The 13,254-nt window shown below is 45.5% G+C and overlaps 1 protein-coding gene across 1 annotated transcript; it reads right to left on the reverse strand.

Annotated features, from left to right (window-relative positions):
* Positions 1-6,228: 6,228 nt before the first annotated feature.
* Edn1 (endothelin 1) lies at positions 6,229-11,861 on the reverse strand. The gene is made up of 5 exons (XM_075969821.1): positions 11,507-11,861; positions 9,742-9,910; positions 8,268-8,426; positions 7,997-8,110; positions 6,229-6,823 (listed from the first exon to the last, which is right to left on the reverse strand). Exons 1-5 carry the CDS (start codon positions 11,568-11,570, stop codon positions 6,721-6,723), a joined length of 609 nt encoding a protein of 202 aa, XP_075825936.1. The 5' UTR covers positions 11,571-11,861; the 3' UTR covers positions 6,229-6,720.
* Between the last annotated feature and the right edge of the window lie 1,393 nt (positions 11,862-13,254).

Genomic DNA, 13,254 nt, shown 5'->3' on the forward strand with positions numbered 1-13,254 from the left:
TCTATCATTTTTATACCTTTCCTATTACTCCAGCTCTTTTCTTATGGTCCTTGTTTCGATCGGTGGCATGTTTCTTATCATACATGTAGAAGATAATGATGGAAGACATCTGAAAATGAAGGATAACAAGATACATTTTAAAACTCATTTTACCTTTGTGTTTATTGAAGTCACTAAAACACTGGGGAGATGTTATTATGGGGACAGTGATATCTCGGGTGAGTTGGAACAGAGAGATGTAGAAAGAGTTCCCTGCTGAGACAAGTAGCCTACCCCTGGGGATAAACATCAATAAGAGAATTTGGATCATACAAACTGTCTAAAGTGAGTTTCATACACGAATCTTCTAACACTATTGTAGTCTAACCACATCTAGTTGGAAGAAAGTCATCTCCCTCCTCCTCTTTATCAAAGCTGAAAGCTGTGTTTGTGTGTGTGTGTTTGTAAATCCCCTGAGTCAGCATCTGTTGGGTGGTATGCTATAGGCTGGAACACCAGGGAAGGCCCACACTTCAGCCTGATCTTCAGATAAAGGTTCTAGAGTTGGGCCAAGGTTCAGAACATCTCCAGGAGACCAAGGCCGCTCTGAAACTCTGACCTGCTTTTAAGAGTTATCCTGAATTTCAGTGACCGTATGCCTCATTGCTTATCACAGCCCATGGTTTCAGAGAATTAAGAGCACTGCCAAAATATTCATCACATGTGTCTGACTTAAATGATAAATCACTTCCCAACTCTTTTATGACCCAAAGTTGACCTGAGAAGGAAAGACTCATCTTTTTAAGTGGTACCAACCTTCCTGGATGTTCTTTCTAAAGCAGAACCAGGCTCTGAGTAAGCTTCTGTCTACACTCTGCCTTTGGTTTGCACAACCATAAACTCAGCCTGCCAAAAGTGTCCGTCTTAGTTAGGATTTCTAATACCGCAAAGAAATATCATGACCAAAAAGAAGTTGGGAAGGAGAGGGTTGGTTGGGCTTACACTTTAGCATTACTGTTCATCGCTGAAGGAAGTCAGAACAGGAACTCACCAATGGGGCAGAAATCTGGAAGCAGGAACTGATGCAGAAGCCAAGGAGAGGAGCTGCTTATTTGCTGGCTTCCCATGGCTGGTTCAGCCGACCTTCTCAAAGAACTCAGAACCAGCAGCCCACAGATGGCACCCCCACCACGGGGTGGAGCCTCCCCAGTTAATCACTAAATGAGAAAACGCCTTTCAGATGGACCTCATCCAGGCATTTCCTCAACCCAAGCTCCTTCCTTTGATGACTCTAGCGTGTATCAAGTTGACCCACAACACCGGCCTGTACAGTTTCCAAGGAGCAAAAAGGAGACCTCACAGCATTTCTATTTCTGCCAAAGGGTCCTAGAGTATGAGCAAGGACAGTGTGAACGGAGAGAGGGACAGCTATGTCATTGATGGACCTCTGACACCTGCAAACATGGAGACAGTGGCATGCCACTCAGTCATGCTGGAAAAGACAAAGGCACACACAGGGACATGACAGTTAAGTTATTACAGCTTGTAAATGTTGAGACTATTTCATCCTGGTTGATCAACAGTCATAGAAGTAAGCATTCTAGAAATGTCACATTGAGACCAAACTTTTCCCTAGACCACATGCTCTCCTCACAATCCAGTAGTTACAGACTTCATAACTGGTCCAGCCGGAGTTCAGTTGGGAACTGACCTACTATTTGTCTTAACCTAAGCCAGTGGTAGATTAATACTGTAAATAACATTCCTGAGCATTTTCACATCAATTTGAGCAGAGAAGCCTGACCTTCCTAGGAATATGAAAGAGAAGAATAATATAGAAACAGGACATTCTGAACTAGCAAAACTACTTCCAGGTTCCTGAAGAGATGGCAGCATAGTGTCATGGTTGGAATACATCCTTTCCATCATTCAGTATCCCCATGGTCTGATCCCTTCTCTCTGCTTTATCCAGTGGTACCAGTCCTATCTCTCTGCCTTATCGTTTGCCTAGCATTTGAGGTGACATGGTGATCCTAGCCAACGTATTCATCACTGAAGTTTTGGTTTTTTTCCCAATGTGTTGGCTTCATGGACAATAGTATTTGATAAAGCCCTCTGTGACACCAGGGTTGGAAGCGGATATTGCCCATAACAACAAATGTTCTGCCCACAGTGTTTTAAAATGATTGAGCATGAGGTAGCAGACAAAACACCACATATTGGAAGGACTCACAATGAAAGCCCCAGGTGCATATGGAGCATTGATTTTGCAAAGAGAACAATGAAAAACTAATTGCACTTACAGCCCACTCACAAACCAGACATACCCTCACTTTCTCCCTGCTTTGGGAATAAGGAAGCCTCTTCTGATCTAGAAAAGTTTACAGAAGAAAAAAAAAACAGGGATTCTGAGATTCATTATTGCTGTTTGTCTCAGGTCTTTGGATAAGTCTACCTCATGTTCAATATGTCTGTCTCCTTGGCTGTCAATGGAGTTAGCATAATGGTCCCAGCCTTCTAAAAGGATGATGGTGAGAAAAGTGCTCACCGGTGGAAGGAAAAGGGACTGCTGTGGGAAGCCAAGTTTTCTACAAAGATTTGTGACTTTGACATCTAGAAGACTATAGGGAGTCCCCTGCAATGCAGTCCTCCTGAACCTCAGACTAGGAGCCCTGCAATGCAGTCCTCCTGAACCTCAGACTAGGAGCCCTGCAATGCACCCCTCCTGAACCTCAGACGAGGGGCCCTGCAACGCACCCCTCCTGAACCTCAGACGAGGGGCCCTGCAATGTACCTCTCCTGAACCTCAGACGAGGGGCCCTGCAACGCACCCCTCCTGAACCTTAGACTAAGGGCCCTGAAATGTACCTCTCCTGAACCTCAGGCTAGGGGCCCTGCAATGCACCCCTCCTGAACCTTAGACTAGGAGCCCAGGAACTGCATATGCAGAAATGAATGAATTCTACTGAGAACAAGTTGTTAGAGATGTTGAGAATTTGGGTCTTTCAAACAGCTTTAGACCCTGGAAGAAGATAAACACTGCCTTGTTTCTGGCGCCAATGTCAGCTCACCTAAATAATTTCCTTTCACTCATATGAGTGTTATTTGATAAGTAAATCTAGCAGTGGTAATTGAAAGTTTCTCTAGCTACTCCTTTAATGATGCAATAAAACTTATATCCTTCTTCGATGCCCTCGCCGCCCCACCCCCACCATCTCCTGGCAAATGTTTCCTTCCTTCTTCTGTAGGGCCAGGAATTCAGTCCACAGCCAGTAGAAACTAGGCAAATGCTCTACCAGGGAGCCCCAGCTCCAAATGGGTAGGCTAACTTATCTGAGAAGCTTGGAGGTGACACTTTCCTGGAGACTCTGCTTTACTCCTCCCTCCCTGTCCCCTGCCTCCAGAGCCCCCTTCTAGGGTTCCCTTGGGTGTTTCTTCCAGGTGACCTCCAGGGGCCCCTGGGTGAAAAAACTGGATTTGTGGTGTTCAGGCCCCTGAGCTTTTGGAAATGCCTTTGCTTGCTGTGTGAGTTTTAGTTCACTTCCCCCTCTGGGTCTCTGCTTTCTTTTCTTCCAAAGGGGGAGAAAAGGCTCCAATGTGATGTTAGCAAGTTTCTTTCTGAGGGAACTCCAGCTGAATGCAACTCCCCCCTCCGCCCCCCCCCCCCCGCCTTGATGTGTTCTGGAGGATCACAGGTGGAATTAAAACCAATGGTTTTCATCACCAAAGAAGCTAATCCCTGGGGAAAAGGAAGGACTCATTAGTAGGATTCTCTCTCCCTGTCTCTGCCAAAGGTCACCACTTCCTGCACAGGCTCCGTTCTCCTTCGGAGTCCCGAGATTAAAGTCCCTCTGGGTCCTTAAAAGTGAAGAGAGAAATCTGTCCTAAGTGCATTGCCGGAGAGCAAGCTTTTTCCACAAAACCGGAAGAAGCACAACTGACCATCCTATTAGCTCAGCCTTCAGGCTTTCGTGGGTTTTGAGTACTGCAAAGTCCAAAATTCCTCTGAGTGCCTGAAAAGCACGGGTTGCCTGCGAACTTCCCAACTTCTGCTGCTGCTGATCCACATTCCAAAGAGAGGCAGCTTCGTGTCTATCTTGCAGTTACTGTCGTAGTGATCAAAAAGCAAAGGGACATAGAGATTAAATGCTTAAAAATGGCAACTCCATCATTCCAGTTGCTACCTTCCCTGACTTGGCTTCTCCCAGCCCAGCTACGGCTTCTATGCATTAGACTCACGTTCTCTAAGCCCTGGCCTTTATTTTCTTGGTACCCCCTCAGTACCTTCATCTTTGACTTTTTCTTGAAACTGTTAAAAAAAAAAGAAGAAGAAGAAGAAACTACCTCCCTCCCCCCCCCTCTCGTTGAGTGACCGAAGGTGCCTCTGAGGGAGTGAGTTGGATTGTTTGCTCAATAGTAAATTGTAGCCAAGTTCAGTCCAAGTACCTTGTGGAAGTAGCTGGGGCTTTAAGAAATCCTCCGAGAGTCTTACAGTAGCAAGCAATTCATCAGGTGAAGTCAAATATTTCTACACTCATTTCTTTCGTAGACTGAGATTATTTAAATGCTAATAATTTAATAGGGAATGAAAGGAATTGTAGTCAACTAACTCAGATGTTGGTCATGCAGGCCGGAAGACTGTCATTTGATATCGTCCTACGGTGTCACTGTTAGAGCAACATTAATCACTAAGAGTTAATGTCTGTTAAACGCTGAGCATTCCCTCAGTCTCTATTAGAAAGAGGCAATGAAGATTTTAGAAGCCCATCAAGCTCCTATGAGTCTTTGTTGATATGACTATTTACAATGCTGTCTCTGTCAGCAGTTGGCAAAATCAGAGAAGAGAAAGTGTGTGGGAGGGAGGGTAGTGTCTTAAAATAAGCTCCTGGTGTCTCGACTTCTGGGGCACTCTTCCAGTCCTGAGCTTGGAAGAAGCAGCAGTTCTCAGTGTACCTCGATAAACAAATTCTTCCGAGCAACTCAAAGGCGCTGGTGGCCTCCCCGGAGCAAGCAGGCCTTGCTCTCACAGCAACCCCTGGGCTTAGGAGCTGTGTCTAGGCGCCTACGCTGCAGGATCATCTTTCCATCACTTCCTCCAGCCCAGGACTATGGAGAAAGCACCTCTCAGCACACCATCAGCTTAAACTGTTGGATGCTGCCTAATGGCTGGAGAAGCAAGGTTAATGGGCAGTGTCCCTGGGGACATCTTCAGGTAAAGAAGAGGCAGAGGCTGCACTCCACGGGAAGACGGGACTTAAAGCTTTTATTTTGTGGTCCTTAACACAATCTGAAAAGCGTTTTTATGCACAAATACATACATTTGTAACTATCAAATATCTTCTTTGTAATTATTGTATATAATATATTAGATATATTATTATAATTCTTCAGATTATATGACTGTGCAAGGATAACTATTCATAAAAGCAGTTTTTAATAAACATATCGTTTCCTTTTTAAATCAAGCCAACGTCCTACTTTCTCTCTAATTTCAACCTTCCTAGAAAGCCAGCTTGATCCATTTCCCTTCAGGATGACCACTTCTTGGGGTTTTCAGAAATAATTCACAACTAAGTACAGTAGGGAAAAATATTTATTTTTCTAGAATCATTACCTTGACAGGCAAAACAAAGCATGTTCTCAATTTCATTCAGAAATACATTTAAAAAAATACATAGACCAATATGGCCTGCCCAGACATATATTCAACATGGTAAATATAAGGAATAAATCGTTTGAATATAAATAACGATAAAAAAATAAGTACATCAACATTCAATCTAACCTTTTCCCAGTTACATACAGGAACAAACTTTGACGGCTCTACAGCACAGTCGACTTTCAAGATCTTTCACAAGCAACTCTATACCATCATGTTTTCCAAGGTCAAGGGCAGGGGCCGGATTTCGTCATCCTTTCTCTCTCATAGACCAGGGCTAGCAGATTAGCATAGAAATGTTTCATCTACCGCTGATGGACACACTGGACTAGACTCCTATGAGGCGAGGATTCAGTATAGGGGCTGGGGAGCCTGGTGGCAGGAGAGGAGAGAACAGAGGGAGGCAATAATTATTAAGGGTGGGGAGTATACGTGACATTGCAGTATGGTGAGGTAGACGCATATTCATGAAACACAGCCCAATGTACAGTAGTAACAGTTGCTTTGAGTTTTGCATTCTACAACTTAAAAAAAAAAAGCCTTTGTCCTTTTTTTGTTTTTTGATTTTTTTTTACTTTTTTTTTAAAAAAAAACTCAAGTGTTTTGTCCTTCGAGTATGTTTTCAATTTGTGCATTCTTCAGACAATTTTTTGCATGGACTTTGGAGTTTTTCCCTGAAATGTGCCAGGCGCCTGAGTCAGACACAAACACTCCCGAGGGACTTTCTGCAGAAACTCCACCCTGGTGTGGAATCTCCTTCCTCTCTGGACGATGCCACCTTAGAATGTCATCATGTCTCCGCTCCCTGAGAGGTCCACTGACATCCCCAAACAGCAAGAAGGGGCAAAAAGCAGTCACCACCAGCAGAAGCGAATGAAGGCAGGTTAGGGAACATCTCAACCTTTCTTGGAATGCTTGGAACAAGGATGCTGGGCCTCCTCTGCCAGTCTGGAATAAGAAATTGTAGAAGCAGGATGGATGTTCTTGCTGAGAACCCAGCCAGCGTGGAGAGTGCAGAGTTAGTTGGTCATGGGCTTGCTCTAAGGAAGTGATGGCTTCCAAAATACAGAAAAGCTCCGGAGTCAGTGGGCTCTGTTGTGTGTCAACTTCTGGTCTCTATAGAGCTCAGCTTTCAACTTTGCAACACGAAAAGATGTCCTGATGCTATTGCTGATGGCCTCCAACCTAGTAAAACCAGACAAGAGAAAATAAATGTTATATAAGCACACACAGATAGAAAGAAAAGCAATCAAACTTTGACTAAAGAGACTTCTAAGTTTAGTTTGACACAAACATATTGTCTAGTTCCTAGCCTTTCACTCTCTGATAAATCCTGCAGCAGCATCTCTGACCTCTGTGAACAAACCCTGCTGTTTATGCTTACTACTGCAGAGAGGAATCCTATGAGTGTGTCTAAGAGGAATTAGGCACCACATACTATGTTTAAATAGCTCCCACCTACCCTCTGCTTCTGTGGAGAAATGGCATATTGGCACCTTCTAACTTACAAAAGAAATGGAAGCTAATACATGGGTGGCAGACCTGAGCAAATACAGTTTTTTTTAAAGAAAAAAAAACTAAATGACTAATTTAATTGTGTTTCTGTGTGTGTGTGTGTGTGTGTGTGTGTGTGTGCGCGTGCGCTTATGAGTAGGAGCAGATGAAGAACTGTAACATTAATTTAGTAGTTAATGTCAGACAAGGTAACAAACTGGTACAGTCTTCAGCAACTGTGACCTAATGGAGAACGAACCTGGTGGGGGGGCAGGTGTGAAGGGAGCCAACTGTGGCTATCCTACACAGAAGCAGTAACCAACTCAGCGTCCCTCCCCACTGTCACACTGGGATCAGAACACTTTGGTCACAAAACATCTTGCCCCTGGATTTCTTGAAGAAGCTTCTAGACATAGGAACGTGTAACAGGTCTGAACAGGTCTAAGTCTCACCAACCTTACCTAATGGCTTTATTTCCCTTTGGCCATTTGAATAATTAACTGCTACTTTTTAAATAATATATATATACATATTTTAAAAATCTTCCTTGACTGACTTTTAGTTTTCTTGAGGCAAGCAGAATATAAAAGAACCAGAGAGGGGGAAAAGGTCTGGATATGCTTAAATGCTAAAGCTGCCTCTCAGTGTGGAAGGTTCACCTATAGACCAGTGTGTGCTAAGACACAGTGGGCAGGCTTCTGCATTCAAGGCCTGAGTATTTGAGGAGCCCTTCCCTTTACTCTTTGAAGTCCACAGACCGTGACGGTTCTGTGCTGTATGGGAGCCTTTCTCCCACCAGGAAGGACCAAGGAGGGAGACCTTAGCACTGTTGTCCAGGGTTAGCAATCACTGCAAGCCTCTTACCTTCTTATTTTCCTCCCTTCCACCAGCTGCTGATAGATACACTTCTTTGCTAGCTTCGAACAGGCTCTTCTTTTCTTGAAGTCTTCTAAGCCTTTCTGCATGGTATTTTGGGCTCTGCTAAGACACACAGGGAACAGCATTTTAGCCACAGTCTGTGGAGGTTCACCTCTACTCCCCAGGTCCCTGCTACTGTCTCTAAAGTGAGGTCAGTCACAGAGGAAGGAAGTCAGTGGGCTGCACATGACCGACAGCTAAATGGGCTTCCGCTCACCTGAGGTCTTTTCCTGCTTGACAGAAATTCCAGCACTTCTTGTCCTTTTGGTCAGCGCATTGACATCTGTTCCCGTTGTCTGTGGCCTTCGTGGAAAGTAAGTCCTTCAAGGAACGCTTGGACCGGGAAGGGCTTCCCAGGCCGTATGGAACAACACGCCTATTACAGAATGAGAGAAGGAAAAGAGAGTAGATTAATTAATAATCTTCCCAATGACACATCCATTGAGCATACAACTCAGAAAGCATTCGGCCAGCTCATGATAGGAAGTGCGGAAGCTATGTGACATGTTTGCCCATCAGTGACCCTCAGTGTATGTCCCCAGATGGGAGCACACCAGCTTTTATTCTGATTCCATGAAATTCTGTCTCAATACTTAACAATATTCCTTTTCTTCTAGACACAGCTTTGTCCCAAATGATAACACCTCTTTTTGGATTTCTGCTCTGTGTTTTCTTCCTTTTCTAGTGTGTGCTATGGGTGGAGGGAGGAAAATGGGGGGGGGGTGCTGAAGTAAAACGGTAACACAAGATTTTTCTACTTCAGTCATGTGTAATAATGTAGACATGTTGCCGGATGGAGCGAGGCATGCTGGGACACTGCTCCTCAGGTCTGGTAAGAGCTCATGAGTATGAAGGACCTGGCATCAAAATGCTATCCAGTCACTTGCAATGGGTCCATTTCAGTTCCTACAGTGAGGAACACACTCCTTGGTAGACCCTGTACTAAGGATTAGGTCCAAAGTGGCTTGGGTCTGGTTTGGTTTGGAATTTGGCCAGCCATTGTAGACAGAATAAATGTGTTTGTTCTTTCTTATGATTGCTTCTGATGAGAGGACTAGTGTAGGGGGCTCAGGGTGAAACAGCCTTTGTTCGCCTAGAAGGTAGAAGAGAACCCTGTAACCAGTGTTCTGATCTCTGCATTGAAATGCAGCTTTCTAAAGACAAGGCGAGAAGCCAGAAGTTCAGGGCTCTACTCTAACCCTGCCACCAATTTGTTTCTTCTCAAGGGACTTCAACATTTGGTTTCTTAGTTTTTCCATAGGTAAAACAAAAGCATTACAGCTCTCTACTTTCCCACTAGGTCTCCCCTCTGGGACAGATGACAATGTGCCCCCTTGGAGAAAGAAGTACAGTGTGAACTAGCCTACAGGACTTGGACTATTTGGTCCCCAAAACCCAAGTGAGAGTCTCCTGCTAAGACCCCCTTCCTTGCCTTGAAATGTACAACACATTCCTACTTGTCCTCAGCCCTTCCATCTGCCCCACAGTAAGCAGCCTGGTTCCCAACACCTCAGAAGACCCTCCGCTAGGTGACTAGCACCAAGCTGACCTGTCTCAGCATCATTTCTCTTGGGAGGCACTTTCTTGTCATGAGCAATGCTAAAGCCTGGAGCTCCCCAGAAGAGGGACTTCAACCCCCAGAAGCCAGAGTCGAAGGACAGCTAGAGTTACAATGCCCTCTAGAGACTCACTCGGGAGTGTTGACCCAGATGATGTCCAAGTGGCAGAAGTAGACACACTCCTTGTCCATCAAGGAGGAACAGGAGCAACGCTTGGACCTTCGGTGTCTCCAGGGTGTGCTGGGAGGGGGGTTCTCCCCTCCATTCTCAGCTCGGGTGCTGAGCTCTGCTCCCAAGACAGCTGCGAAGAGAAACAGAGGGTTGATAGGGGTCTCTCAACCATCCCAAGCACCTGCATCATCGTATTCAGGCCAGATCTAGCAGCGCAAATAGAAGCAGACAAGGCATACAGCCGCCTTTAGCCAGAAACACAAACAGAAAGAAAGGGCTTTCTTTGTTCTCCACGCTTAACAGGACTTCACCCTTACCCTGGCAGGCTTATCCACCTGCGGGGAGGTTACACACACACACACACACACACACACACAGAGAGAGAGAGAGAGAGAGAGAGAGAGAGAGAGAGAGAGAGAGAGAGAAAACAACTAGGGAAGGACTCCCCAGCATTTTGAAGAAGCATTGAAAGGGACACTGTACTACTGTTCTGTCTGGTGGAATTTTAGGGAGCCCACACCTGAGATTAAGGATGGCATAACTCCAGCTTCCGTAGTTTTAACTGGCATGTGGCCACAAATAAATAAGATAGACAGCCTATTTCAAACTGGGGCCACCTCTGTACCCAGAATAACCTTTCCTTTAGGGGTCCCCACTATTTCCCAGCTTGTGTAGGGGCACAGAGTGGTCTAGATGACTATGGATGCCTTTGATATTAAGTAGAAAGCAAGAGCATCCTGAAAATGACTAGCCACAGAAGAGACATTAACTTTTCAGTAGTCACTGCGGGTGGGAGACAAGTTGCCTCTTGAAAGAAGCAAAGATACAGCGCAGGAACCTAGGGAAGTGCTCTGTGGGTTCAGAACTCAGAATCTTTGGGCAGCAGACTTGCACCGGGACATGACACCCTCCTGCCCAATACAGCATCTCCTCTTTCCGTTGAAAATTTAGCCCTGCAAGCTTATCTGCCTGATTTTGTTCATTTCAAACGATCAGGCACATTCCAGGGTTTTCATCCCTTTGACATCCTTTCTCTTTGGTTAGCGTCATGAAAAAAGAAAAAAAAAAGAAAAAATGCAGTGACCCTAAAAAAATAAGGTTGGGAGAGGAGCCGAGCAGATGTGCCTTATACTGTCTAATTCCTTAAGCAGGCAGGAATGATCCCAGCTCCCCTCCCAAGACAGGTGAATACAACTGAAATAGAGCTCACGCTGTTCGGGGATGCCAAAAATCTGCCAAATGAAACCTTAAGTCAATAGTGACAAATTTTAAAGAAAACATGTGCTTCGCCCTGAAACCGCCCGCGGGGTTGCTCAGCACAGGGTTGATCGGCAGGTGATTTCACTGCTCTCATTGTGCTCGCATGACCTGAATAAAATTCCTTGGCTTTAAGCTGGAGTGTTTAAATATTTTACACATTAACACCCTATCAAGACGGCGTTTGAATAAGCTCCTAAATGCACCGTGTAACCCTAAACACACGTATTTCAAATATATCTTTGCCTCAGTTGTAGCTACTCAGCAATATTGCCACATTATTTTGAAGCTGTGGGCTATTTGCCTGGAGTCGGTTGTATTTTATTTCCTTCACTGGGACACAGAAGTAATTGCAAGGCACTTGCTGTTCGAGGTGCGGTAAAAATAAAATAAAAATAAGAAGAAGGGTGAAAAACAGAAGCGAGAACAGCGCTGCGCTGGAGCAGAAAGATTTGCAAGTGGCGCCTACCTGTTTCTGGAGCTCCTTGGAAAGCCACAAACAGCAGCGAGAAGATCACGGGAAAATAATCCATTCTTCTGCAAAGGGATCAAAAGAAGAAGAGGGAGAAAAAAAAACTCGGTTGCAAATGGAGCTCAATGCAAAACGAAGAGGACGGCGTCTGATCGCTCCGATCGCCTCTGGTAATTGAGATCTCGGCGCGGTCCTCAGCAAGTGGCCCTTTCACCAGAGCGAAAGCGTCGCGGGCAGCTGGGGAGGCGGTGCGCGAGGACTGCAGCGCAGAGCGAGTCTAGCTCACAGCGCCAGTGCAGGAACGCGTCTGACTCGGACGGCTCTGGGACGGCTTTTTATATTGAACCCCTATAGAGTGGGGGTAAACAGCTCCGACTTTATTCCAGCCCTAGACAATGTTATTGTGTGATTAGTCACCCACAGGCAACGTGCAGCCGGAGATAAGGCCAGGCTCTAGAGGAAATCACGGCTAACTTCAGAGGCAGACGCCCGCCGTCTGACAATCCAGGGGCAGGGCTAAGCAAAAGAAAACACCCACTAGACAGAGACCTCTGCAAAACCTGCGCTGAGCGGCAGCCCGCTTCCCTTTGCAGGCTGCCAGCCCCAGAGTTCAAGAATCAAGAGGTTCTCCAGGAGAAAAGTCACCCCATTGGAATGAAAAGTATGAAGTACAATGAAATAGATTGTATTGTGAGCGCTGGGGGTGGGGGTGGGGGAGTGATGGTCATTGTTCGCTTCATTTTCCTTTTATGTCTTTTTGAGTTTTAAACGGGATAAACAAGGGGACGCTCGCCCTCTTTGCTGTTCACTCCCTGGTACTGGAGAATCAGATTATTTTGGAAGATTAGCCTACTTTTCCAAGACCCCTTCCTCAACTAAGTCTCTCTGTCTCCCTCTGTCTGTCCCTGTCTCTGTCTCTGTCTCTGTCTCTCTCTCTCTCTCTCTCTCTCTCTCTCTCTCTCTCTCTCTCTCTCTCTCTCTCTCTCTCTCTCTCTCTCTCAAATAAAATTCTTCTCATGTGAGAAAGAGTCCGTAAAGAGTTAACAAGGAAAAATAAATAAATAATAATGATAAGAAAAACAACAGTAATTTTATTTTGTTAGGCACATCCTTATTTTCCTAGGATCACTGATTAGAAGTACCCCACCAGTCCCACACTAAATATTTCTTGCGCCCACTCTCCCTGGCAATTGTCGGGCTATCCGGCCCGATCTCGAGAAATGGCAGGAAACGAACACTAGGGGGCAATGAAGAGCTGCAGGGGCTTATGTTTTAGACTAAAACAATTAAAGCCTTGGCTTCTAAATAATTGGAAACAAGCTGTGGCCGAACAAAAAGAGGGGCAGAGAGGGTGACTTCAAGGCTTTCCATTACCCCCCTTCCCTGGCTTTCCAGAGTCGCCCTGTCCCCCTGCGCTGCTTTATTTGGGCAAAGGGGTGTTCTGTGCATGTTTAGGAAGCTACAAGGGCGATGCGGGGAGGGAGAACCTGACCTGCCTGTGCTAAATAAGCGGATCAGATCATACCTCACCGTTTAATAGCGTGTTTACATTTTCCAAACAGTTTCCTGTCTATTTTACCATGAAAGCCTCCCTTCCCCCAGGTGCCCGCGGGTTTCTAAGGTACAGGTGACAACATGTTTTAATGAATAAAGCGAAACACATAAAACATGTAGGCTTTTCCAGTAGGCTTCCCTTTTCAGGTGAGGAAAAGGAGGACCCCAAAATGTCCAGAAGCCTGAAGCCA

Source organism: Microtus pennsylvanicus, chromosome 4 (assembly GCF_037038515.1).
Source record: "Microtus pennsylvanicus isolate mMicPen1 chromosome 4, mMicPen1.hap1, whole genome shotgun sequence".
NCBI lineage: Eukaryota > Metazoa > Chordata > Mammalia > Rodentia > Cricetidae > Microtus > Microtus pennsylvanicus.

Excerpts from the sequence above, each read along its gene's own strand:
- Edn1 (XM_075969821.1), bottom strand. The coding sequence starts at position 11,570 with ATGGATTATTTTCCCGTGATCTTCTCGCTGCTGTTTGTGGCTTTCCAA. Across the intron at positions 9,911-11,506 it reads CCAAGGAGCTCCAGAAACAG|CTGTCTTGGGAGCAGAGCTC; the intron begins GTAGGCGCCACT and ends TTCTCTTCGCAG. Across the intron at positions 8,111-8,267 it reads CAAGCAGGAAAAGACCTCAG|AGCCCAAAATACCATGCAGA; the intron begins GTGAGCGGAAGC and ends GTGTCTTAGCAG.